The 27,915-nt window shown below is 47.9% G+C and overlaps 2 protein-coding genes across 3 annotated transcripts; one reads left to right on the forward strand and one right to left on the reverse strand.

The window, feature by feature from the left end:
* Nucleotides 1–43: 43 nt before the first annotated feature.
* On the reverse strand, nt 44–25,031 carry LOC135264700 (phosphatidylinositol 4,5-bisphosphate 5-phosphatase A-like). 2 transcript variants are annotated; one of them, XM_064353482.1, is made up of 13 exons: nt 24,785–25,031; nt 9,540–10,454; nt 8,343–8,450; nt 7,724–7,832; nt 4,552–4,668; nt 3,650–3,825; nt 3,186–3,297; nt 2,882–2,991; nt 2,366–2,576; nt 1,378–1,515; nt 1,177–1,260; nt 821–925; nt 44–482 (listed from the first exon to the last, which is right to left on the reverse strand). In XM_064353482.1, exons 2-13 carry the CDS (start codon nt 10,448–10,450, stop codon nt 81–83), a joined length of 2,583 nt encoding a protein of 860 aa, XP_064209552.1. In that variant the 5' UTR covers nt 10,451–10,454; nt 24,785–25,031; the 3' UTR covers nt 44–80. The 2 variants fall into 2 exon arrangements, with proteins under 2 accessions (XP_064209552.1, XP_064209551.1); XM_064353481.1 differs by lacking the exon at nt 24,785–25,031 and adding an exon at nt 17,376–20,875.
* On the forward strand, nt 20,985–27,915 carry selenom (selenoprotein M). Its single transcript, XM_064353499.1, has 4 exons — nt 20,985–21,232; nt 23,724–23,797; nt 26,337–26,415; nt 26,747–27,915. Exons 1-4 carry the CDS (start codon nt 21,137–21,139, stop codon nt 26,978–26,980), a joined length of 483 nt encoding a protein of 160 aa, XP_064209569.1. The 5' UTR covers nt 20,985–21,136; the 3' UTR covers nt 26,981–27,915.

Here is a 27,915-nt window from a genome sequence, read left to right on the forward strand (position 1 = left end):
ACCTCTCTACAGGGGGACTGCCAAGAGAGAGGTCTTTTGGGGGGGGTTACGGGGGGGGAGTGGGGGTGGCGGGTCGTGCGCTACGACGACGACCCCGTCCCCCCGCTCTCCGCGGCGGGATCGGCGGCCAGGGCGGACAGCTGCTCGCCGGAGATGGCGGTGACGAGGGCGCCCATGGCGGACGAGGAGGCGGGGGGGCTGGAGGCGGCGGGCGACAGGAGGCCGTCGGGCGTGTCGCCCCGCCGCTCCTTCTTCTTCCTGGCGGGGGGGCGGGGGGAGGGGCTGCGGGACGTGAGGCGCAGGCCCTGCAGCTTGGCCAGGGCGGGGCTCCGGCTGCGGCTGCGGCGGCGGGTTTGGGACCCGCCGGGGCTCGGGCTGCGGGACGTGGGGCGCAGGAGGGCCCCCCCGGCGCCGTCCTCCTCCGCGCTGGAATAGGAGCTGTCCGACGGGCTGGCCTCCGGGCTGGACGTGGGCAGCTGGATCTGCGGGAAGGAGAGAGAGGGGGAGGAGGGGGAGGAGGGGGAGGGAGGGGGAGGGGGGAGAGAGAGGGGGAGGAGGGGGAGGAGGGAGGGGGGAGAGAGGGGAGTGGGGGAGGGGGGGGGAGGAGAGGGAGAAGAGGAGAGGGAAGAGGGGGGGGAGAGAGGTGAGGGGTGTAAGAGAGGGAAGGGAGGGGGGGAAGGGGGGGGGAAGAGGGGGAGGGGGGAGAGAGAGAGGGGAGGAGGTTTAACTGAAAGACAAGACAGACACCGGACAGCCCCACTGACTCCAGTGAGGTGTCCTGAGGTGATTTAAGGTAGGAGGCCTCGGAAAAGGTCGCGACCTGGAAGGGTTCCGTCACTCCCACGATGGAGCTCATGTTGTTGCTATAGTAACCCAAGATGTAGTCTCCAGAGCCCTTGGGCAAATCCTCCTCGTCAAATGTCACCTGCAGAAAGAGCACAGGCAGGGAAGCCCCGTCAGCTTGTGTGTGTGTGTGTGCATGTGTGTGTGTGTGTGCGCGAGTGTGTGTGTGTGTGTAGTCTGTGTGTGTGTGTGTGAGTGTGTGCGTGTGTGTGTGTGTGTGCGAGTGCGTATAGTCTGTGTGTGTGTGTGTGTGTGTGTGTGTGTGCGTGTGCGTATAGTGTGTCTGTGTGTGTGTGTAAGCAGTGTGAGTGCACATATATGCACTACTCCTACCTGATATTCCTGTGTTAAGTAATCTGACTCTTCCTGCTTGGCCCACACATAGGCTGCATAATCCTTGTGGTGCTTGAATCCGACCTGGAAGGAGACAGACAGAAATGGACAGAACCATTTTTATTTTACAGTATTTCTATTTATGAATGCAAATTCTATAACTATAATTAGTTTCTGCGCAGATAGGGGAACAGCTGATACCTTGTACAGTCCAATCCAGTCCCAGGAGCTGCGGGAGTAGTTGGCAGCCATCTTGAACTTGGCCTTGGCGTCTGACACTTGGTTCCACTCATCTTCCACAGTAAGAGTCACCAAGGGAATATCCACCTTATATGGGAACTACCACACAGAAAGAGGATTCAGTGCAGCTACTATACGCAGCGAAAAAACCCAACACAATATTTACCGTATAATCTACCATAAATTATGTTTTATTTTTAGTTATGGTTATATTTTGTCTTCTTATTTCTGTAAAGCACTTTGTGCTACAGACCTGTATGACAAGTGCTATATAAATAAAAAAATTAAAAATAAAAATATATTGGGCAATTATCACAATATATCGGCATCAATATCAGTTCAAAATGTTTTATTTTGAATCCAAGGAAACATCTAAAGTAATCACGCCTAATATAACCGGTAGAAAAGCGGACGATATCTTCAGTTTCCCGAGGGCAATATTCACCCTTGCCCTCGGGAAACCTCCTGGGTGTGGCAGTATCCATGGTTACGTCACTCAGCACATGATCAATCATGTGGGGCGACATAGCTCAGGAGGTAAGACCGATTGTCTGGCAGTCGGAGGGTTGCCGGTTCAAACCCCACCCTGGGTGTGTCGAAGTGTCCTTGAGCAAGACACCTAACCCCTAACTGCTCTGGCGAATGAGAGGCATCAATTGTAAAGCACTTTGGATAAAAGCGCTATATAAATGCAGTCCATTTACCATTTCAATCAATTTGGCAGGTGCTCACCTCACCTCACCTCACCTGGTTTCTTGGGTCTGAAGTAGTGGCCGATTTTTAAAAGTCAGAAACCGAAACCGAACAGGCTACGGTCCTCTGGGATCACAGGTAAAGTTTTACAGCCCCCCCCCCGCTCCCCCCACTAAGGAAGGGGACATCCCGAGTGACAAAGGGAGCAGGGTAAGCGGAGACGGAGGCGGAGACGGAGGCTGGAGGCGGAGCTCACCTGCAAGGTGAAGAGGGAGGAGACGGGCTTGTGGTCGCTGACGGTGTACTCCATGTGGCTGCGGTAGAAGTGCTGCGTCACCCTGGTGCCGCTGGTGAGCCCCGCCGTGGGGCTGCGCCTCGGCCCGCCGCTGTTCGGGGGCCCCGGCGGGGCCGCCGCCCTCAGCCGCCACAGGATGCGGTCCGTCCAGGCGGGCTTCCGTTTCTTGCCACTAGGGGGAGACAAAGCACATTGGTGCTGGGTGAGGGTCAGTCTGTCCTGGCGAGCTTACGTTTCTGACCACTAGGGGGAGACAAAGCGCAGTGGTGCTGGGTGACGGTCGGAGCACCAAATGCAGCTAATTGTTCTGTTCCAGAGCAGTCAGAAACAGTGGCCTGGATCAGGACTTCAGACACCATTTGTTCTAAGCTTGAAAATATGAATACTTTTCTTCTTCATTTTTTCCCAATTTCACTTTAGTGATTGGAGAGCTCTCCCAACCTGTGTTTATAAGGGAAAAAGAGCTAAGGTCCATACCTAGTGTCGTACGTGTGCGTCCCAACATCAAATTTGTAAGTAGGAGGAAATTTGAGGGGACCCTCATGAAACCCTTCCAAAACATGCTCGCTGTCCTTCGCCATGTTGAGCTACACAACACAAAGAGAGCGATATTTACATTCAGATTGATAACAACACCATAATTATAACGTTATTAAAGCAGCATTGAACGGTATGAATTCACAGCTGTTTTCGTGGTATTAGAGTGACATCTACTGGTGCACTGGGAAATTTCACTGCCAGATGCACTAGAAATGAAATCTGAGGGTTGTGCGTCTCTCACCTGGTCTTTCTCCCAAAGCAGAGAGAGTCTGTTATTGTCAATGGCTCCCTTCACAACGTGCATCTCATAGTCCTCGATACGAAAATTCAAGTCCCCAAACCAGAAAACCACACTATGGACAGAAGGACAGGGCTGAACTTAACAACAATAACTGCGATTACAACTATGACAATTATACTAGCAGTCATATTATAGTTAATATTACTGTATTAACTGATGGTCTGCTTAACTGTTTTACTCTTTTTCTATATTGAAAACACCCAGCATCAAAATACAGCAAACGTCCAAAGAATTTCACGCAGTCCTGTTGCAGCACTTATACCAATTACTCTCATAACCGCCACGCATCACTGCAGATAACGATGCTGGGGTGAGTAGAAACAGGGGTTGAACAGCGTTGGGAACTCTTTGTGGAGGCCAAGGAAGGGAATTATGGGATGGGAATTGTTCCCGTGGCGACTCACTCGTGGTCCAGCACCCCCGAAGCCGCCTGGCCCTCGAACTGCTGCTGCTGCAGGATGCTGTCGAAGTCGTCCATGCGCTGCTCCGAGTTCTCCATGTGGGCGGGCAGGTGGCAGTTCAGGAAGCACACCGAGTGGCCGAACACCGTCATGCGGGCGCTGACCCCGCCCTTGTTGCCCTGGGAGACGGAGCGGAGACGGCGACGCGGCGAAGAGAAACGGCAAGGGGAGAGACGGACAGATATAACAGGCACGGAGCGAGGGAAGGGGAGAAAGAGCGATAAACAGGGACAGTAAGGACAGGGAGAGAGAGACAGAGAGAGAGAGAGGGAGGGATGAAGGGACAGACGGAGAGGGGGTGGAGGTAGAGAAAAGGCACAAAGTGGGAAGAAAGGACAAAGAGTAAATCATTTTTCGATGCGACCCAGTAAATTAAACAAGTAATTCAGCTCGTCTAAGCAATTAATTACACATACCATCACCATCCATGAAGTATTAATAGCAGATACGATATTAAGGTCACTATTCAATAAATACCAATATTAAAATATCTAAAACATATTTAACTCAGAGCTCAGATGGTATAAAACAACAGAATACATGGGAAGGCCTCTAGGGCCTGGCTCAGAGCATGCTGGGATAGGCAGTGCCTCAAATGGTGGACTAACTAGGGCGTTCGCCATTCGCTACAAAATGGCTGACACCCTAAACAGTCGCAGGGATACCAGTGGACCATTCTAAGGCACAGCCTCAGCGTGCTGCCTGCTGTCGCCTGCATTGTGACATCATCACTCCCCACGTTCTCCATACTAAACCAGGCAGCGCGATTAATGTTCTGATACAGTGCTAAATCTGTGTGGTCATTGGGGACTTCGCTGTGGTGACGGGGGGGGGGTGTCCCTCACCCAGTAGCCCCCCAGGCCTGTGCGGGTGCTCTCCGTCTGCACCCCTCTCAGGAAAGGCAGGTGGTAGTATTTGGCGAACACCAGCAGGAGCACCCCCTGCATCCGCTGGGACGTAACCTGGAGGAGATTGAAGGAGGAAAGAAAAGAAAAGAGGAAGAAAGAGGGGTAGACGGGGGGGAGCGAGCGAGAGAGGGAGAGAGAGTGAGAGAGAGAGAGAGTAAGAGAGCGAGAGAGATTAATTAAAACGAATACACAAAGGTCAGGAGTGCTAGATAAAAGCACTGCATAATATCATGACTACAAGGCACCTTGGTCGCTTGCATGAGAATATTAAAATATTAAAACATATTTGCTCAAACGTGCTGGCATTTATGAGTCAGCCTTCAATATGTGCTCTACTGAGTATTATAATCTTGGATCATAAGCAAACACCGACGCACTTTAAAAAAATTATTTGCAATATTTTCATCCAGTTCCTATGGGACATACACATTGAATAACAACTATAAGATAAACAAATTACGCTTTTTTTATGGGGAAGCCAAATGGCTTTTAAACGGGTACACACTCTGCCATCCGTGCACCAATTTACATCTTCTCAGGTTCTGTCGGTTACGCAGGTGCACGTCTCCCACCTGGGATTTTCATGGTGCCATGTGCACAGGCTACAGAGGCAAAGAGCACAGGGCCCACAGAATGGCGGACAGTGAAGTCGCGCGTTTAAGATCCGCGGCCTGCCCCGGCGGCCGCCTGCCTTCTGAAGAGAACGCCGGCGGGACGTTTGAAAAGTCAACCGGCCCTTCAGCGACCCTACCCCTCATCATCAGGCTGCGTCCGTGTGATCCCGTGTGGTTCCACAAACACCTTTTTTTCGAATGGAAGCTGATACCTGGAAACACTGTGACCCAGGGATAATGACAACGGATCTCTCTCTCACTCTCTCTCTCTCTCTCACTCACACCATCTCACATTACCGCTCTCCAGTATTAGTCGCCCCTATTTCCTTCTCTTCTTTCCTCTCTCTCCCTAATCTCTCTCTTTCTCTCTCTCTCTCACTCTCTCTCTCTCACTCACACCATCTCACATTACAGCTCTCCAGTATTAGTCGCCCCTATTTCCTTCTCTTCTTTCCTCTCTCTCCCTATCTCTGAATCTCTCTCTCTCTTTGTCTCTAAACATGAGAAACTGTAGCTAAGAAAAGATCATGTGTGACATTGTGCTGGAGGGGGGGTGTTAGGCGTGGGGGGGGGGTAAACATGGAACAACGTGCAACGTCACATGACCTCCACTGATGTAAACATGCCCGAGGCACTTGGCCACATCTTACGCAAGACCAAAGGGTCCAACAGCCCCCCCCACGTTTGTCCCTCCCCCTTACCCACCACCAAAGACCCTGACCAAGCCTTCACAAGCCACCCTGCCGCCCCCCCCAACCCACCCCCCCCATGCCCCCAGGCGCAGGCCGGACTCCGCGCCACATTAACCCAACTCCCTCACTCCCGCGTTCCCCGCCCTGCCTCGGCCAATCGGACGCCTTGGTTGCGTAACCGATTCCGCTGGGCCGTAAAAAAAACCGCCGCGCGGAGGAAGCAGCGTTAGCCGCGATCCCCGCGGTAACAGAGTGCGGTGGGGCGGAGTCTAAAGGCGCCGAGATCGATTCGGGAGGGGAGCGGGCCCGTCAGACGCCCTGGGGCTATATACATATATCTGCAGCGACACGGGACAGGGGAGGAGGGAGCGCTTCGGGGGTGGATTTTTGGGCTGATATGGGTGTGCTACAGCTGACACATTAAATTTTTACAAAAGAAAAGCACAAGCAGCAGTCCTATAAGGGAGCGTGACTGAATCTCATACATCTGAAAAGCGGAAAAAAAAAAAAAAACATTTCACTGGTACTTGCTGGCCAGCGAGGTCAGAGTGGATTTTAAAATTTTAAATGTGGGTTACAACGCTATGGGGAACATCAATGTGATTCAGTGTATAAAACTAATTAAAACAGGGGCCAGGGAAATTAAATCCCCCGCCCCTCCCCTTCTCAACGCAACCTCCAGTGAGACGCGGGTTCAGGGGGGGGCATGGGAAAGGTGGAGATCGACTGTTACCAAGGCGACTGATGATTTTTTGGCGGGCCCCTCTCTGGCTGCACGCCCGTCCCAGGGGCCTCTGGGGACCCACAGCGAGGCAGGGTGTCCTGGAGAGCCCTCCGCTGGCTGTGGGGGCTCCAGCAGGGCCACCACTGACCCCACAGTGTGGAGTGAGTGAGATCACTCTGGGTCCCTAAGGGGGGAGGGGGTCACTGCTGACCCCCCCATCTCTCATCCGCAACCCACCCATGCAAGCCACCCATGCACGGTTACTTAACAACGCAGTGTTTTATCGTTTCATCCTCATAAGGAGATTTATTTTGCATCTCTAAAAAAGAGGCTAATTTCCCTGTTCAAGTAACGCAGCAGTGCAAATTCCAGTGTGACGGTGCCCTTTCTTGTCAAATATACCGTGAATACATGCAAAAAAATTCCCTCAGGTATATGACAAGAAAGCGACTTTGTTCTTTACAGGACATCACATTCTAAAGTAATCCATCACCATGGTAACCAAATTCAGAAATCAAACGTTTGAGCAAAACTCGTATGTAATAATGCTTTAAATTTTACGCTAAGGGGAAAGAGAACACAGAGGAAAGAGTCATGTAGTTGGCTTATAGAGCTTTCAGTATGCGTGTGTGTGTGTGTGTATTTGTGTGTAACTGCAAGACGAGTGTGTGTTTGTGTGTGTAAATGTTTTTATGCGTGTCTGTGTGTGCAACAAATTTATAACCGAGAGGCTGAACCCCTTCAGAAATGTGGACCAGCACCAGAGCAGAACGGCGGATGAATGAGTGAATGAGTGAATGAGTGAATGAATGAATGAATGAATGAGTGAATAAGTGAATGAGTGAATGAGTGAATGACTGAATGACTGAATGACTGAATGACTGAATGACTGAATGAATGAATGAGTGAAGGCTCTGAATGGGGACGGAATGTTCAGACCTCCAGAATGGAGAGCGGGCTCAAGGCCGAAGCTGACAGGACCGTGCCTATCATTAGAGACCCTCGTCAAAACAGCCTGTCGTCATCCACAAAGAGCCTGCAAGGGGGGGTGAGGGGGTGGGGGTTAACCCTTTACTGACCAGCACGTATCCAAAGGGACTGAGGGTGTCCATGCACAGCTCGCTCCACTGGTCCGTGAACAGCACGTCCTTCAGACGCTTGTTGATCATGGAGTTCACTTCCTGCAGCCTGAGACAGGGAGCCACGGGTTAGCGGTTCTTAACTGAACATTCTGACGCTGATGTCACAGTCACCGCTGGCGACTGACAGCGGTGGAGTTCTAGAACACACCGGCTTAGAAACAACATTCCAAATAATAACCTACTCTTCAAAGGGTGGTCATTCACTACACAGAGATCCACAGGTAGGGAGAGAAATTTAATAGGGAAGGGGACGGAAGAAAGGAGAGAAGAGAGAGAAATAGGATAATAGGGGTGTGGGAGGGGGCAGAGGAAAGAAAAAACAAGAGGTGTGGTGGGGGGGGTTCATCAATAAGCTCAACCATTACAAACCTGGAGTGACAGGATGAAGGGAGAGGGGGAAGGGAAGAGACGAGATGAAGGGAAGGGAGGGGCAAAAGAGAGGGAGCAAGAGAGCAGGAAAGAGGGAGAAAAGTTTTAAAAAATGGCAGGTGAGGGAAATCTGCGGTGCAGACGACGGAAAATAGCGCCACACGGTGGCAGTTTTTCGCCCGCTCACCCGATGATGTACATGTCCGTGTTCCCATCGCTCACGTTCAGCCCCAAAAGGGAAATGATGTCATCGGGAGGCACAGCCGACCCAACGTTCCATGTGATTATGTGCACCCTATCAGGGAGAAAGAGGAGACAGAGCGTGATTCGCAGGGGACCACACACACACACACACACACACACACACACACACGCCACACACACACACACACACACACACACACACACACACACCCAAACACACACACACACACACACGCCAACACACACACACACACACACACACACACACACACACACACACACGCCACACTCACACACACACACACACACACACGCCACACACACACACACACACACACACACACACACACACACACACACACACACACGCCACACACACACACAGATACACACACACATACACACACACCACACACACACACACACACACACACACACACACACACACACACACAACACACACACACACACACACACACACCACCACACACACACACCACACACACACACACACACACGCCACACACGCCACACACACACACCACACACACACACACACACGCCACACACACACACACACACGCCACACACAAAACGTCTGAGGTTTTAAAACAGCAGGCAGCTAAGCTTTGAGAATTCGAAACACGACCACAGTGGAATGTACAGTGTATCGTATTCCTGACGTGTTACTATTTCAGGGGATTCCCGGAAAACAAAGAAAAAAAAAACGAAACAATTCATATATTACATTCTTTTTGATCAAGGTTTTTAGTTTTGGATCCTGTGACAGAGAAGAATCCCCTGCTGTAAGAAGGAACAGAAAAGATGAAGTCTAGCAGTTACTCAGAAAAACTTGCCACTGATGAAGCCCGACTTCCTGTTTCTCCTCTACCTACTTCCCTCTGCTTCAGATGCACCAGCTAATACTGCACAGTTTTTAGAAAACTCTATTTTGTTTTTAGAAAATGTCCAACTAGCCAAACTGTATTAGCTCAAGAAAATAAAGCAGATGCTTTAACCAAGGGGGAAATTTCCAACTATTTCCATGCCACCATTTGAGATCGGAGTTCAAATCTTTCCCGTATCTCACTACTTATTAACCCTAAATCACCATGTATGCCACTATAAGTGTGACTGGGATTCAACGTGAGATTGAGAGTAAGTTTGAGGTTAAGCGTACCTGAAGTCCTCCACAGGCTGGGGCTGGGTGTCTGCTGTACCTGCCACTGAGAAGGCCCTCTGTGGTTGGGGGCTGAGGTGGGGCGGGACGGGGCTGGTGGGGGGAGGATGGGGCACAGAGGCAGCCCTCGTTGAGATGGGGCTCCGGGACCCTAGCGGGTGGGGTCGGACATTCGGACTGGGCGATAGCCCCGGTGGTCCCTTTGCTGGGGTGGGCTCTGGGGGCTTCGCTGCAGAGGGGGTGGGCCCGTACCTCGGTGGCCTGGGGTGGGGGGTGTTGGAAGGGGCTGCAGGGGGCTGGGTCGCCTCTGTGGGTTTGGGCTCAGAGCCCGCAGTCGATGACTGTGCTCTGGGGGCCCTCTCGAGCTTCCGCGCCCTGTTGGCGGTTACTGGGGCAGTTACTGGGGCAGTTACTGGGGTGGTTACTGGGGCAGTTACTGGGGCAGTTACTGGGGCAGTTACTGGGGCAGTTACTGGGGTGGTTACTGGGGCAGTTACTGGGGCAGTTACTGGGGCAGTAGCTGGAGCGGTTGCAGGGGTAGTTGCACGGGCAGTTGCTGGAGTGGGTGCTGGGGCGGTTACTGGGGCAGTTGCTGGAGTGGTTGCTGGGGCAGTTACTGGGGCAGTAGCTGGAGTGGTTGCTGGGGCTGTTGCTGGGGTAGCTGCACGGGCAGTTGTTGGGCCGGTTGTTGGGGCGGTTGCTGGAATGTTTGCCGTGGCAGTTACTGGAGCGGTTGCTGCTGTGGTTGCTGAGCCAGTTGGCTGGGCAGATGCCGGAGTGGATTGCGGGGCAGATGCTGGGGCAGCTGGATTGGCTGATTTTGAGGGTGCAGAAGAAGGGCCTGGCGCTGAAACTGCTCTGATTGCCCCCGCTGGGTCCGGGTCTTTCTGGCTCCGCTGCTCGGGATCCATCTCCCTGAGGCAACGACAGAGAACAGCACCGTCAGGTCCATGGTCCCGCTAAATCACCGCCACACTGAACACAACAAATCAGCACAAAAAAAAACAAAAAAAAAAAACGAAACAGCAGCAAATCATTCAGCGCGTCACGAGCGGCGGGCCTTGGCTGTACGCTCCCGACTGGTGACGGGAAACAGACAGGCTGACAATGGCTGCAAGATAAGAGGTGAGAAGAGAGAACTGTCTCGCTTATCGCAAACTGCTTCTGCTCGCGCTCCGGCTCCGGCCAACGGAATGCGCGCGGGACGCAGCTAACGGCTTTCATCGTCACAGTTCTGCTTCTGATGCACAAGCTAACGGAAAGACACAGCCAATCCACATGAATGAAGACATCAGCTACCCAGGGGAATAAACTCATCAGGATCTGATTACAACAGGTGGAAAAGAGCGCAAGAGGGAGCTAGAGGGCGGAAGGGAGAGAGTGAGAGACAGAGTGAGAGAGTCGTAGGAAGCACTTCAGCTGGCACGTGAAAACCTCCGGCAGCGAGCGTTTCCTAGGAGATGACTCACCAAGTCCGAGTCCCGTGACACTACCCATAGCAAGTGACGAACGACGAGAGACACGCACCGCTGACAGATACCGCCGTCAGTTACGGACACGGCCCGGAGACAAAGGGCACCTTTAATGCTCCGGACACGGTCACAACGATTTTTTTTTTACGCGGCGCGTTATTCATCTGAGGCTACGCTCTGTGTGCGCAGTAGCCAGGATCACCGGCTGTCTCTACAATCGTTAAAATCCACTGAAAAATTTAATGCAATGCGATGGGTAGCATTAGCGTTGGCTCGCCATGCACAGAAGAACATGACAAAAATAATGCGTTTTGTAGTTACACGTATAAATGTGCAAATAATCTTCTCCCCAGTAAAGGTCACCTTTATACATATGACTACATTTAGCCTTATTTCTGTCACGTGCTTCTGTGCATTGCCTGCATTAGCATGTAACACTACCGGAACCACCAGGGTGATCTGGACCTACTGTGGGAGTCACTCCCCTGTCAGCCAATAAGTGCTGAAAGGTGAGTATTCTCAGAGTAATCGCGGTTATAAAATACAAAGCAACGGTCACTGTCTCATGCTAGTCTACCCGAAGCTGCGCAGGAAATGCACATTACTGCTAATTATGTACCTCTCCACTAGACAGATGATCAATCTCAGTTACAGTATGTCATTAATATTGACCTGAAAGTGCAGCAGTCCACAAAAATACTACAATTCAAATAAGGTTTTCCTTTCCGTTTTTTCACTGCATTATTTTGAACTACGCACAGCCAGTGAGCCACAATCTTTCAGCGCACAGTTGCAATTAGCATGACCTCTGACAGCACAGGATACATACTGTATAAATGCTGCACTAGTAATGCACTATCAATACAGTAAGCCAATAATATACGCAGAAACGACTCGCCACGTAATATGGCTCACTAACGTGTTAGTTATCCAATATATTTGTTTCATGACTCAATAGCTCAATACGGGTAGCAGAGACAGGGGTGGTATGCATGGGGATGGCAGGTACTGGGGTGGTAGGGACAGGTGTGGCAGGGACTGGGGTGGTATGCATTGGGGTGGGAGGGACAGGTGAGGCAGGGGGTGGGAGGGACTGGGGTGGATGTGGGCGAATGCATCCATAATTACTGTTATGCAGAGCACTCTAAACAGCACTGCCGAAGCAAGGAGCTGTGGTTATGTGGAGGAACTGGTGGTAGGGGGAGGGGGGTTGCACAGCAAATCTAATCGTATGTAAACGGGCTGGGGCGGGGGGGGGGGTATACAGAAATAGGTCCGAGATAAAAATCAGCGAAGCAAAGCTGCTGTCGCCTTCAGCTCTCTCTCTTCCCCTCTGTCTCTCTGTCTCTCTTCCTCTTTCTTTCTCCTTTTCTTCCCCTCTCCCTCCTTTCTCTTTCTCCATTCTGGCTTTGCCTCTCCCTCTATCTCTCTCCCTCTTTCTCCATTTCTGCTCTGCCTCTCCCACCATGAGCTGATGTGATAATGTGATGCTGGCTGTAATGCACCCCCCCCCCCCATCCTCCCGCCATGCCCCCCTCCCCAACCTCCCCGCACCGCTACCAGTGACGTCAATGTGTCACGTGACCGATGACTTGCCGTCAGAAACAGCCGGAAATATCTCTGAGAGGGGTCGACCTCTCACTGGGGTGCGCCTCGAGGGGTGGGGGGGGGGGGGTCGTGGAGAAAGAGGGGGTGGTGGGAAAGCAATGGCCAGAGAATGAGAGAACCTAAATGAAAAAACGTAAATGAAAAAAAAGAAATAAACTGGCATAGCTGCTTATGAACTCAAGACCAGCTAAGGACCCTGGATCAATGCCCAACGGCAGAGGCAGTGGTGAATTGGCCTAACCCTACGCGAACCGGGCCTTCTGTAGAAGCTCGCTCCACTGGAGGAAGCGTAAAGGAAGCACTGCTTATTCGCTAATGACAGGCGTGCGATGCTGATTTCCTGTGAATATGCTAATCTATGCACATCGCTTAACGACACACACTGCTGCACAGCACCGAGAAATAAGCCGGGTGATTTATGAATGCTTTATGTTCATATTCTGGAAAGGGAATCGTTCTGCAAATAAAACGCTCTATGCTCTGAGACAAATTAGTGTTGGATTAAATTCAGCGTGTTGCAGTTCCCATTCATAAATAATGTAAAGCAAGATTAGGGGGAAATGTCACGGCTTTGCTTTCGATCCACGGTGGCTCACACGAAATGATCATTCAATTGCACACACACACGCACAGCAGCACACATCACACACACGCAAAGCATGCACACACACACGCATGCACAACACACACGCACACGCATGCACCACAACACATACGCAGCCCACACAGAAAGCTCACATGCCGCACATGCACACCCACGACACCACACACACTGCAATGCATCCACACAGCACGACTACACTGCATGCCCCACACAACACTTACAAGCTCTCACGACACGCCTACTAACCATTGGGACATCATAACGCACACATGAATTCCAGGTAAGCTCTTGCACTGCACACAGGCAAACACAGACAGCTAGCACTGTTTCTCCGAGCTCACTGTCACATGCTCCTAACAGGGACGCTTGGACCAGCGAGGAGTTCCTTATTGCCCTGTCAGCGCGTCATGCCAGCTCCCAGACACAGCAGGGTGGCATGGCCCTGCTCCAGTGGGGCAATAACAGGGCTTCTCCCCCAGGCTGGCACACGCTGCAGGGTGGCATGGCCCAGCTCCAGAGGGGCAATAACAGGGCTTCTCCCCCAGGCTGGCACATGCTGCAGGGTGGCATGGCCCAGCTCCAGAGGGGCAATGACAGGGTTTTTCTCCCCCAGGCTGGCAGACGCCACTTCTCTCTTGTGGTTTTCCTACCACTTCCCCAGGAAGAGGATGTTTTACACAAAAAGTGAAGAAAGTGAGAAATCATGGACGATGGGGAAGTTATCATGGCTCTCAGAGGCTCCAACTGATTACATAGGTGAGGGTGAGGGTGGGTGTTGGGTGAGGCTAAATGCATGCATAAATCATTGTCCTTTTTTTTGGACTGAGGTCTCTTCTGCACGGTCACTGAATTTTTAAGAGGAATTAAAAAGGAGAACAGCTGTTCCGTAGGCCCTGTGATAAGATCGCTCCATCGCCGCTCGTTAATTAGAGCTGCTGTTTCTACTCTTTCCAGTGCGATATTTAAACTTGGAAACAACCCCCGGGGTGGGCCGCCAGCCAGGCCCCAAATTCACACAGGGAACTGTTCAGCAGGAAACAGGCGCAGTTTACCCATTAACCACCGATCTGAGTCAACGACAGCGTCTGTGAGACGCTGAGTCTTCCATAATGAATACGACAGTGTTCTATTATAAATGCAAATAACCTGCAGGTCAAACTTACTCTGCGTGCCGAAGACAAGTAGTTGCATTATGCACATTCAAAGTAGTATGCAAAAAATATCATAAATACTAGGCTATTTTCCAACCGTATGGTGGAAGTGTCAAAAGGTGTATCGCCCTTGCACGGCCAAGCTCACATGTTGTTGTTGTTCACATCATGTGAAGCTGCACCTCGTTTTTTAAAGCTAAGCTGCCCATGTCATACATTTGGGACTAAAATAATCGTATACTTACCGAAAGGTACGCTCCCGAATATTACTCAGGAAATAAGTACAGTACATAATCGTGGGATTTGTAGCACACTACGTTTAGAGAAAATTTCACCTACTTAACAACGTTCTCATCCGGCGTCCTCCACGCGTTGCTAAACAGCAAGCGCGCCGATTTGGACCCAGCCCCGCTCTTTGTGAAGAGCGTAGCGCGACCTCTAACGACCTTCGATTCTGTGCTACACTGGCCCCCTGAGAGAGGGTCTGCCCCCCCAGCTGGCCCATGGACAAAGCTGGGGGCAGAAAGCACATCTCCCTCGAGCAGGGAGCACCCCTCCCACAGGCAGGAGCAGGGCTACACAACAGCATGGCGCCCCCCCCACCCCCAGTCCGAGTGATTCACACCAAAACAATAATGAGATGGACTGATCCCTACTGTTACACCAGCGCTCACATGTTCACTGGCTTCAAACCTGCAGCCCTTACTCAGACTGTGACCTACTTCTGCTATCGACGACAATGTGAAGAAAAAAAAAGGGAAAGAAAGAAAGAAAGAAAGGGAAACTGAAAGGTCTTCTTTTTATACGCATTCCTTGGCGTGAGATCCAGGCATGGCCGTGTGTCGCTGTCTGTGAGTCTGGCTTCCTCCTCCTCCTCCTCTTCCTCTCCGTCCGTAACACCCCCCCCCCGCCCGACAGACGCTTCGCTGCCTCGACACTGACTGACAGGACGCTCCTGGCATCAGACGACATCAAAACCTTCGAGACGCCCCACTGAACACTTCAGTCTGGATCCAGTACGCTGACTCAATCAACAACAGAAAAAAGCCAGAGGGATGCACAACCACAATTTTGACCCATTTAGGACAACATACACACCAGAAACCACTGTGATAAGATACAGTTTGCACACAGTGCGCATAAGTTGTACACAGGCCTATTTATTCGAACATTTAACTGTTTATTTGGGCCTTGCGTGGGGCGTTGGGCTGCCATGTTTCCTACCAAGAGACAGGAAAGTAGAGCTCTATGAGCTCTCAGGCATTGGTCTTTTCAATGACATAAAAAAAAAAAAACATTTGTTAACATTGACAACAACACACACACCTGCCAAAACTAGAGCTGCCATTGCTGTTTTTTTGTTTGTTCCTTTTTTGTAAGAATCACCTGTCTCGTAGTAAATCAGCAAGCTTGATAATTAAATTTGGTGGTTTCTTAAACCAACACTTGCAGGGAACTGGAAGCGGTGGCAACAAACTGAAGCCTGGCCGCGTTGTTGTTTTGGAAAGACGATGGGAAAACATCGGACCTTCCCATTTATGGTCAGCACACCCCGGCTGTGCTGCAGCCACTGGTCTTATATCCACAACGGGGATAAGCTGGTGGCGTCGGGCACAGTTTACAATTTTCGTTTCAAGATCAATATTCTTCTTCAAGTGAGAGGGGGTTAAGACCAGACCCTTGGATCTGTTAGACGCCACAGGAACAATATGAAGCTTCATGTCACCCTGAACCGTCCAACAGCTTAAAGTATTTTTTTAAAAAACATTGCTGCATGCCTTGTGCATTACTCAATGAATTCATTTTCTTTCCTAATGTAGTACATTACATTACAGGCATTTAGCAGACGCTCTTATCCAGAGTGACTTACACAACTTTTTACATAGCATTTACATTGCATCCATTTATACTGCTGGATGTATACTGAAGCAATGCAGGTTAAGTACCTTGCTCAAGGGCACAGTGGCAGTGTCCTACCTGGGAATTTAACCTATGACCTTCAGGTTACAAGCCCAGTTCCTTACACAGGTCAGCCACCTATCACAATACTTGAAACTCACAACCACTTCTTGAATGACAGGCTTCATTCACTACACTCCATAGACTAAACCCAATGCCAAAACCAGATTGGTAGCTCTTATAACAATTGACCATGTAATAATATTTTACATATGAACAATGGGGGGTGTTACGAGTTACGAGTCAGAACAATTTGGATTAAAACCGCCAGCAATAGATTTGATAATGCAGTTGGAGCTAGCAAGATGGTTGTTTTATGGCGTTTTTGGTTCTGGAGCTTCAATGGGTTTGTTTCACTTTATTGATGATTAATTGAATAGCGAAACAGTACACGACGTTTCCAGTAAAACAAGTGCATATAGCCGACCACCGCTTAGTTTAATACTAAAGCATCCTTTTTAGGACGATAAGATTACAGTAGGTTAGCCATTATGTCATACATTATGGCAAATACAGCTTCTATAGTCTACACACTAACAGGCTACAAAAACATGCATTATTATTCTAAGCGGTAAGCAAGACATTCTTACACACTTGACGCGGTTAACTGACACAATTTGACGTTATAACGGAATGTATTCAGTAATTCGATCTCTGTTCAATTAAGTGTCTTCTGGCACGTGCTTAATGGACGATAATGGACAGCAGATGGGCAAAAACCAGAACTGTCGAACCTAAATATTCCGATTGAGAGCAGATAATGTAATGAACACGCGTCTTCTCGCGGCTGCCCAAAGGGTTCGCAAAACGATGGTGTTCGAACAGCGACAGAGCACAGATATAATCGCTACAGTAGCCTACATGTAATTCGTGCATGGCATAACACATCTTTGAATGGAGTAGAATTAGATCTTAGAATACAATCTGCCGAATGCACACACGCGAATAAATAGCGAAGTCTTTTTTTAAAAAAAACAAATATTGGCTTTGAGCTGGCACTCGAGGGTTGACACGATGCTAAGGAAGGAGCCAAATTGCTTACCCGTTTCCCCACAAGTTGATTTGGTGATTCGGCAGCGACACGACCCAACGCAAACCTTAAATGGTTTGCGCCCCTGGTTTTAAATACAGTCTGTAAACCAAATGACAAGGGGGAAAAAAATCTCCTGAAGATTTCGTCGCAACGTGTAATCCAGAGTCTTTAGAGGAAATTGTTGTCGTCGTCGTTGTTGTTATTTTTTTTTTTAAGCGTCGTCCCTGATAAATAATATCTGTGTAGCACCTGACTTAAAATTATATTGCTACTGACAGACAACTATCGGCATTCCGGCGTGCTTCAACCCGGCAGTGTGGATGCGGATCTTCTGCCAAGAGGGAGTATTCGCTCGGCACGGTACGATGCGAGAGCGACAGATACATTGCATAAACAAATAACGCGGTTGTATCCTGTCAGCCAGTTTTGCTCCTTGATTAGTGGCACGGTTGTTTGATTATGGCTTCATGAATGCGCTGGCCGATCCCGTAAAACCATATCAGTTTACAGGAACCTGGTCAATGCGCGGTTCGGATTAAAGCGACACGAGCATTTGCAGCCTGCAACTCCAGCTTTGTCGTACCACAACAGCTCAATGCTGCTGCTGAGCACTTGTCTTCTGATACCGTACAGAAGCGTGTGAGCGAGCGCCGCGAGCAGCTCCGTTTCCTGAACCCTGTTCCGCCACGCAGGGCCGCGAGAGCCAATGTTGACAGAATCCACAAAAACGTCATTATCTGTGAAGGTCGTTCAATGACGCTAAAACGTGTTGAGGTGAAGCCCCCAATTATGTAGATAAGTACATTATCAAATACGAGCCATAAATATGAACCTCTCGGCAAATTAACATACTTGCAATTGTGACACATCTGTAACAATAAAAGGACTTAATTTACACAAATAGTCCAGCAAATAACTAAAATCAAACAGCAATAAAAAATAATTTCTATTAGCTTAACATGGGCTGCAAGAGAAAGACACTTTTAGGCCACCAAGCTTGGTTTTTTTTGTAGGAGAACCACCTGCACATGTAAAAGGTGGTCAACTTGAATACTCAGACTGGGGAAGTGCTGTTCTTTTAAGCGACTTTATTCTGTGTTTACAGCAGACTCTCGATTGAATGCTTCCTTTTGTGAGCTCTCGGGCAACGAGCGGAAACACAATGTTCAGTGTGCCTGAGGTCACAGAGATACCTCAGCTACCAGTTTGAGCGTAATACGATACTCATAGCTTATTATGAGCGGAATATCTCCACAAATCTAGCGCTAACTTGAGAAGGAAAGTAGGGCTACACACGCGTGCATGCGCTATTGTTTTTTTTTTTTGTTTTTTGAGTGTTTTTCAGTAAGCACCTTCACGTGGGGCATAAATTAAAATTGGCAGAAGGTAAATTCCGCACAGATAGTTAGAAAGTATTTTTTTCTACACAGAGAGTACTACTTGCTGTGTGGAATAGCTTGCCAGGTCATGTAGGAGAGTCATAAACTCTGTTTACAAGACCAGGTTTTCACATGGTGCTAGATATTATCTAGTTTGTGGGTAAACCGAGCGCTAGGTAGACCTACACTTCAGTGGTAGGGAAATGGCGAGCATGTTGGGCTGAATGGCCTGTTCTTATCATCATATTATATGTTATATGTTTTGCTATTAGAACATTAAAGATCAAGCTGTCCAGATTTAGCGCATGTGAAAAGTATGACCGAATGCAATGGTTAATTCCTATAAATATTAAAATATCAACTTAATCTGATGAATTAATCTAGGAACATGATGCATGGATGACATTTTTTGGTAGATCATTATTTCGATTTCAGGATTGAAATTACAAATAAGAACAGCAATATACGACGTTTAGTGGAAATGGGATTTCTTCAGAGGCTTTGGTGATGACTAGGCTTAAAACAGAATCTACATAGAATATTAAAGTTAAATTTGTTCTACACTTTAAGACCATCTCTTGTAAACTCTTTTGAGTGATCTGGAGCTAATTTGATTCAAAGGATCTATATCACATTAGATTTTTTTTTTTTTTTTGTTAATTCATTGGTAAAAAAAAAAATAGAAAAAGAATGAAATAGGCCTAGCCTCATTACCACTGTGGGTGACCAGCCCCCTGATTGACAGACCTCTTTGGTTTCCCTGGTAACACAACAGGGTTCCGATCCCTCACATGACTTATGGAGCATCAGGGGGCGTGGCTGAACTACGCTGTAAAATTTATGAAGCTGGAGTTGGAGCAATGTTTCCACATTAATGTCAGTTTCGCGTTAATACATCACTTATATCAGCCACAGGGAGTTTCGTGAAGTTTCAGCTTAATGGTCCTCTAAGTCAATGAATGAAATCAAATGCTAATATTTCCTCTGTGAGGCTAATATTGTATATATCAAAACATTTCTTTATCCATGTTTAACATTATACAAATGTTTTGGACATGCAGGCTGAAGGCTGGTTTTATTGAAACTAGGTCATGACTTTTGGGCTCAATACTCTGTGGTACTGTTACCAACTGGCACCTGAAAGCAGACAGAAAAATGTATTAATTACAGAATATTATTTGATAACTTACTGTGATTGGGTACCATGGATATGCAAGACAAATGCTGTCTGAATAACACAGGATAATGTAATATTCTCAAGACACACAACGTTCTAAGAACCACAACAAAAATGTGGACAAGTTCATTTCCAAAACACCTATGATCCCGCATCTCAAGGTGAAATAAAATGAAGACGGTGCAGCCATCTTCAATCGTTGCTGCCCCCTAGTGTGCGTTTGCTGGCATAGCCTTATAAATATCCAGTTGACCAGTTTGAAACCTCAAAAGCAGTGGTTCCCTACCTCGGTTCTGGGGACCCCCTGTATATGCTGGTTTTTATTCCAAACACAGTTACCATCCCAGAATTTTAACAACATGTTAATTTTTTCGTAATTGTGTTATTCATGTTTAGAGGGATTATTTGCCCGCTTAAAAAAACTCCAGAGTAGGTTGTACAGCAACGTTATGCATTCAAAGGGTATAGGCATAAGCAGATTAATTTCACCGCGTCTCTTCACAAGTACAGACATGCAAATCAGTTTTTATATCGTCTCGGTAGACTTATTTCCTTATCAATTCAAAAGCGGCACCAGACCTTCACTGTCAAAGACCAGACAGGCCTGCCCTCAACATGCCGGCCAGTACTAGTAATATAAGACGCCATGCCACACTATCCCTTAAATAAACTACTTGTGGTCGGTCTAAGCCTGTGGTCTACGCTTTGTACAAACCACCAGTGATGAAAAGCAAACATAGGCTACCATCAGCATTACAACAACTGAACGTATAGGGTAATTACTGTTTAACTTATGCAACACAATATCTTTGCACTAGCCCCAGATTAGTCAACCGAGCAAAGTGCACGATTCTGCAATCTCCACCTAGTTCATACGTAGACATAACAGAAGCATCTGCACATCCCCCCGCAAACCGGCCTCGTTTTGTTTAGGACATGATCCTCCAAATAATTATGAAAAGACGAGCTAGGCTCATATTTCCCTTCCGCCTCCCTCAGATACTCCTGACGTGGCAGCGATTCCCCGGATGTGACACAATTTAGCATCATCTCCGAGGGCTGGGCTGAGTTCCTCCCACCGACCAGCCGTCCACCTCCGCATCTACGCAGCGGCGCTCGACACGTATAACCTGAGGACAGGACTAACCTGCCGGGCGCTGCCAAATCTTGACTCCGTCTCTCGGCAGCCTTGAGGTGCTGCCATCGAAATAAAGATGTGGCTGTTCGTTTTCGCCAGCCTCCTCCCGTGTCTGTTGGCGTATGAGGTGGATTTCAAGAAACTAGATGGCTTGGCTAAAGCGAAGGTGGAGGTAAGGCGTTGAAAGTGGGTTAAATATTATTTAGACTGCATATCCGAACCGTTGACCCTCCCTCCCAAATAGATAACGAGCATTTAAACTGTTGTTGTGCATACCGTTATGGAATAAATATTTTGCGCGTGCTAATGCTATTGGGATGCTTCATAAAAACGGAACATTAAAAAGCAACTCATTTTGGCTCCATTTGGTCTCGACAGTAAAGGCAAGCTATGGAGACACATCATTCATTGCCGACAAGCACTGAGAGCTAAATCTAACGATTGCTCTATGTAAGTCTGAAGGGAAATGTTTTGTTTTCTACGTAATTACAGATTTGCAGATAAAATGCGTCACCGTTTTTTTGGCTACGCAGCGTTTTGCGATTTTACCGCTATGGATGTAAACCTGCGTGAAGATAAATCTCTGCTAATCTTCATAACCGGAACCTCTGTGTTTAAATCTGGTGCCAACTTTTCATAAAATTACGATGATTCCCACATAAACGCCACATTATGAGCGTTTAATTCTACATAATTAAAAAAAACAAGTTACCATGTTCAATTGTTGAAGCTACTGGCATGGGTCACCGTATTGATGCTCTGGAAAGGTATCCAGAACGTCCTGTCTATTGTCGTGTCACAAAAGATATGCAGGCGGGACAGCTCTGTCTTGGTGGGAATGTGAAATTTGATCGCGCTTAAAACAGCGCTGGGAGTTTTTTTTTCAAGGAGTCCTGAAGGAACCAACTTCTGGCACCTATCAGATTTTTTTTTTCATGCAGCTGGTACACTATTGAACTCGCGAGACTGTTAAATTGGCCATCTTCTGCCCAATTTAACAGTCTCGCGCAAGTGGGTCTATATCTGTCTCAGTTTTCTGGTGACATTAATTTGGGGGTTTCTGTCTTTAGCCGGCAGTGGTTAGTAACGTGGGGGAAACGACATCAATTTTGGGAGGGTGACAGATTATTGGCGAGGGAAACATGTTATTTGCTCAGTTACGTCATTCGCTGTGAACACGGGGCCTTTGGTTCCTCCAAATTCTCCCAAACACTTGGTGTTTTAAGGCTCAACCACAAGTTATAAAATAGCTCTGAAATATGGAAATACACCATTCATTTTGGGGCTTCAGTTAATCAGATGTTATACTAATGATGCAATAATACAGGTAATGCTGAAATGATGAATGGAAAAACCTTTACAAGCTAAATGAGTCCATCTTTTTTTTGCAAACTAATTTGGTATCACATAGCCCTGCAACATCTGTGCAGTGATAGTGCTTATAAAATTCTCACTGGTTTGTGCATTAAGTCCACTCCCAAAAGTCATTCGCCACTGGAGAGTGACACACTTTTAGAGACACAAATGAAGGATAGCTTTTGTCCAGGACACTGTTTGCTCCACAGTGCAGTTAATTAGCACTAGCAAGTATAACTGACGTTTGGACCTATTGTGGCTCGTCATCGAACGTTCCATCAACAAACTGATGAATAATTGGACACGGGTTACGGGCCAATTTTCAGCCTGAGGGCCCAAGTATTAAAGTATTAAAGGGGCCCTGTTGGTTTAGGGACTGCTTTCGGGGAATCTGGCCCCAAGGGCCAAACATTTCTTCTGTGGAAGCTCGCCACACCCTAGTCACACACCCGGCAGGACGAGATCACAACGCGTGTGCCATCAGGAAGAAAGGCTAGACCTGGTGCTACCGATTCTTAGGAATGTCACTTATAATCCCTCTAATTATTATTTACTTTTTTCTTTGCGTACATCTGAACCGCCTGGAGATTGTCTGCCAGCCATGACAAGTCGTAGCTAAACCTTTTTGTATTTTGTTTTGTATTTTTTGTTAACTTTTTACAGGACTGTAGGAGGTAGACGGTTGTACTGCAGTCGGAGGGGGTTAAGCGAGTTGTCTTGAGCACACACCGTAACTGCTTGGCGAATAAGCACATTTGTTTGTAGGTATTGCGTTTTACCATTTCCTTTACACTTACAGTACACCTTGTTGTCTTAACTTAATACTGCACTTATTGAAGTGCGTTGCTAAATTCATTGCTTTCTGGGTTTTGACATTGCTTTTCCTCGACCCCCTGGAGGATTTTGGGTTGAGCAAAAATTTGCCCAGTCTGTGCACTTTGCAGAGAAACGTTCAGTGTGGACAAAATGGGACAGTAAGCTCACATCTTTGCTCACTGCCTACGGGCTTACTGAAAATAATAAGATTTCACTGGTCTTTGCAAACGGCATACGGACAGCTAGCTTTCTTTTACCGCCCAAATCTTTTGTTGTTGCCTTTCTGCAGTTTTTTAATGTATCCCTGAAGGTCTTTTAAAAAAAAATATATATATTTATTTGGCCCATATCCATCACAGCCTGAAGGACCGATGTATTCATGTGCAAACTTTTTGTCAAATTTGCAAAACAAAATAAAAAAGAAAATTGAAATGTTCTCCAGGCTCTTGATGGGCTTTTGCCAGTACAGGTTGCATCAGCAGTAAAGAAAGTGGTCTGGAGCCAGTGCTGACCCTCTGCTTCCTCCTCAGGTCAAGGCCTTTGTGACCCAGGACATCCCTCTTTAGTATCCTTTCAACTGAGTGGAAACTGCCAACAATACAAAAACAAAAAAATTCCTAATACAACTTTTAAATGGTCGGATCCATTACTTTCTATTGGAGACATGCTGCTAAGCCATTGGTTGAAAATATCGCTGAGACTAAACCAGTCCACACCAGTGTTTTAGTGAACGTGAACACCTGCCTCTCAGTCATTTGCATGCCAGTATCGCAGCGCGTACGAAACTGCGGTTTGCATACATGCAAACATGTGCATTCGTAGCACCTGTAACCGGGGTAGGCAAAGCCATGAAAGGACAAACAACTGCTGTGGTTTCAGCTGAGGCTGCATTAAATATTTAAGACGCACTAAGTATTCCAGTTTTGAATGCCCGATTGTAATTTCATTAGTGCTCCCTGCTGCGGCCCCCTACTGTCCGTTTGGGAAAGTGCAGGCGAGCGTGTGCTCTCCCCTGAAGCATATAGTGTGTGGGGCTCCCACTTCCTGTCTCACTGCTGTTCCCAAGCCCTGCTCCCACAGACATGAGTCAGAGGAAGACATTTCCTGTGCATGTCTTAAGACCATTAGTGGCTATCTTGACATATTCAGATTGTATTTCATTGATAGAACATAGAAAATATAATCCATTTATTTAAATATCTAAAATATATAATAATCTGATTTAAATTGGTCTGTACTGTATGGACTGCATAAAGAAGAACATTTGAGGTCTTGGTTTTGTTTTATTTTATATTTTTCTGATACAGAAACTTGCCGGTGAGGAATGTGTTTGTACTAACTTGCTCAAGGTTTCTGAAGCGGTGCATGCAGAAGCACTGCAGGCCAGAACCACAGTGGGCGTGGTGATAATTGCAGATTTCTCTCTCCTGTTAGCTGCTGTTGAAACCAGTTTGACACAGCCCGTTTTTAAAAAAAAACCAAACTCCAAAATGAACGGCATATCTAGTTCAGTCTCCCGTAGGCCCACCCAGAAGGGAAAAAACACACTCACCCGTCTTCCTTGTTTTCCCCCCACGTTCCGACGAGATTTAGATCGATTCCTTGTTGACCGAGAAGCTTTTCCACTTGTGTTCCGCTTGCTGCAAGGTGCTTGGGAAATCCCAGGAGGGATCAAAGTCCACCTTGTCTTTAGAAACAAAGAGTTCCTGCTCCCATCGGTCCCTGCAGGCCGGGCTGCTTGACTGTGTGGTACATCCCTCCAGTTAAAGGATCTTTTACGGCACTAAAACAGAAATCCTGTCGTCGCGTTCTCTACAGGGACATGACAAGGCACATCCTAGTCACGCAGTGTCATTCCAGTTTTCAAAAAAAAAATGGGGGCAGCTTAAACCTGATTGGATATGAAATTAATTAATAAATGCTTATCGTTTCCAGTGGGTAGTCTGAAACAAATTGGAAGGCGGAGACTTTCTTTTAATAAATCCTATACGAGAGCGGCTCTGGCCCGCTGGGTTGCACAGAATAGTGCGCTCCGTGGCAGTAAGTCAAGGGCTCCTTTTGAAATGCCAGCAAATGCGGCCATTTTGTGCCAAGAAATGAAATGTGAAGCGAGCGATTGTGCGCCACAGCCATTTTTGGGGTAATTAAAGGACCCGGGGTGGGGGCAGTGCCCGTCCCGGGATAAACCCCTGTTGGCACAGCGTGGCACTGTGCCAGTCCGGAGCCTCTGCTCGCCCTGGAGAAAGTTCCTTGGAAATGCCAGCCGGTAAACGAGAATTCTGGAAATGGCCGTGCCATCGGGCAAACAAAAACGTTTGCCTGTGCAAACTTTTGAGTGGTTTTATGATAGTTTGCATCCTGGAGCAGCATGTTGGGAATTGCTCTGTGTGATTAATTTGGCTCCGTTCACAAGACTGTCTGGAAAGGTGTGCATATGCCAGATGTTGTCATGTTTGCCACAGGCTAAAAGTGCTAAGTCCTTATCCAAGCTACAGTATTTAATTCAAGCGCAAAGAATATGTTTGACTCTTTAAAAAAAAAAAAACCGCCTGCAAGCTTTGGGTTTACTTCAGCGTGGAGTTTTTGGTTCTTGGAATGTTGGACGTCTGAGAACCAGAATACTGTGGTTTAAATGTCATGGGGGGGGTCGCTGGAGGTTTTGGTAATTTGCGGTTGCACCTTGGCCCTGTACGGCTGCCTGTCTTAGCCCTGCTGGCATTCTTACAGTCTTCTTCTTTGGCTCCGAAACGGCGCAAGAACATTAACCTCGGTGGGTAAAGCCAGGTGCAGTTTGATTAAAAATCCACACAGATGGAAAGACCAGGGCCCTGTTTCACAAAGCAGGATTGCTGAGTTTGAGCTGGATAACTGCATGGAGTGAAACCCGGAACCCTCCCAAATCTGGAACACAGCCTGAGGTAAAAAAAAAAACAGCTGTTCCGGGTTTTACTCTGCACAGTTACCCAGCTAACTCAGCAATCCTGCTTTGTGAAGCACCCCCCTTGGATGTTGAGTCTGTGTGAATGGCACACAGTCCCAGATTAACTGGCACAGCCAGTTCCCCTGCTCGTTTCCAGTTGCCCTTGACGACCTCTCCTCAAAAGCCACAATCTGGTGATGAAGCACATTCCTGGGGCGGACCCTGAGCTGGTTCTTCTCAGCCACTACTACGAGGAGCTGGACGTGAGTGAGCTTTCCCACAGACAGGATCAATATTTTAAAAAACAATCAAATTCTCAAGGATTAATTAATCACATAAATGTCACAACCCCCATGATAGTAGCAGACTGTGAAAGATTTTATCAAAGCTTAAACTATCAAATGTGCAGCATATTAAATGTGCTTTTTAAATGATAAAATACATCTCGTAAGAGCGATGTGTAGGTTTCAGAAATATGTTGCTCAGAAGCGCTCATCATGCCTGCGTGAATGACTGTGTGTGTGTGTGCGTGTTTTGCCGTCGCCTGCGCCTGTTGTACGGGTTTGTATTTGTGCGTCTACCCCCCCCCCCCAGCGGATCCCCCTGTCGGACATGACCCGCTCCGAGATCAACGAGCTGCTCGGGTCCCTGGGGTTCTACAAGAAGGCCACGCCCGAGGAGGAGGTCCCCGAAGAGTTCCGCTTCTCTCCGGCCAAGGACAGCCCCTTTAAGGAGCCCCCCGAGTCGCAGCCCCCCCCCACCCCGAGCGCTGAGACGGAGACCCCGCCCAAGGAGGCCGACCAAGAGAAACCCCACTCTGACCTTTAACCCGGAAGCAGAGGACCTGCAACCAGGAAGTAGAGGACCAGAGCTGGTCACCGTCATTCAGACGTCCAAACTCCCAGTCTGACCACACCTACACTCAACCCTGATAATGTGTTGTGTTTTTTTGTTTTAAAAAAAAAAAATAATTAGTGTTGTTTTAATGAATCTTCAGTGCACGTCGGGTGTGTTGAGGTTCCGTATGTGTCTGCTGCTCGCGCCGCACCGGGTGTCTGGCGCCCCCCACCTGCCGCGAAACAGAATGACGCCTCGGGCCACAAATCGCCCGATTGGCTCGGGGCTGATGATGCGTTTCCTGGTGGGTGGGGCCCCAGATTCACCCAGGGCGTGAAAAACAGAAACGGTGGTACAGCTCCCAATAAAATCACCGGGTAAAAATAAATAAACAAATAAATAAATAAATATTGCAAATCTTTTTTTTTGGAAAGTATTTTGAATGGGTGGTTGTGCTGTGTTCTCATATCACTGCTATAGGTGCACTGCAACTGAAGCATGACTGGCGCTCAGATACACACGTGAGTTAGCTCACACACACAACACTGTTTCACACATACAGTCATACAATGTACATCAGGAGAGCTAGCACTGATTTGTGAAGTGGCTTCATTATCTAACTGGGGACTACTTTCATACACGAGTAACTGCACCTGTATCCTTCCACTTTTAAAAGTGCAGTCAAGTCCCGTGAAGAAAAAAAAGTAGACCAAAAAAAATACATGCCAGCCATCTTTTTGGTTTCTTAAAATGGTTTTAATCGTTAATTCACATTACAATGTGGTGTACAGAAAACATGATATCTATGACAAAAGTGTTGCGAACTGGTATGTACAGAACCTGCTAGCTTATGGAAGCCCTCTGGGGCTTTCTGTGATGCAGGCACACCAAGCATATCTCCTTCTGGGGGGGGAAAAAAAAACTAA

The sequence above is a fragment of the Anguilla rostrata genome, chromosome 10 (assembly GCF_018555375.3).
Source record: "Anguilla rostrata isolate EN2019 chromosome 10, ASM1855537v3, whole genome shotgun sequence".
Lineage (NCBI taxonomy): Eukaryota > Metazoa > Chordata > Actinopteri > Anguilliformes > Anguillidae > Anguilla > Anguilla rostrata.

What these genes read in the sequence shown, in the direction of transcription:
- LOC135264700 (XM_064353482.1), bottom strand. Translation starts at nt 10,450, where the DNA reads ATGGATCCCGAGCAGCGGAGCCAGAAAGACCCGGACCCAGCGGGGGCA. An exon ending in ACGGACATGTACATCATCGG is followed by an intron (nt 7,833 to 8,342) that starts GTGAGCGGGCGA and finishes TCCCTGTCTCAG; the next exon opens with GCTGCAGGAAGTGAACTCCA. An exon ending in ACGCACACGTACGACACTAG is followed by an intron (nt 2,577 to 2,881) that starts GTATGGACCTTA and finishes GTCTCCCCCTAG; the next exon opens with TGGCAAGAAACGGAAGCCCG.
- selenom (XM_064353499.1), top strand. Translation starts at nt 21,137, where the DNA reads ATGTGGCTGTTCGTTTTCGCCAGCCTCCTCCCGTGTCTGTTGGCGTAT. An exon ending in TGGCTAAAGCGAAGGTGGAG is followed by an intron (nt 21,233 to 23,723) that starts GTAAGGCGTTGA and finishes CAGTAAAGAAAG; the next exon opens with TGGTCTGGAGCCAGTGCTGA. An exon ending in ACCCAGGACATCCCTCTTTA is followed by an intron (nt 23,798 to 26,336) that starts GTATCCTTTCAA and finishes TCTCCTCAAAAG; the next exon opens with CCACAATCTGGTGATGAAGC.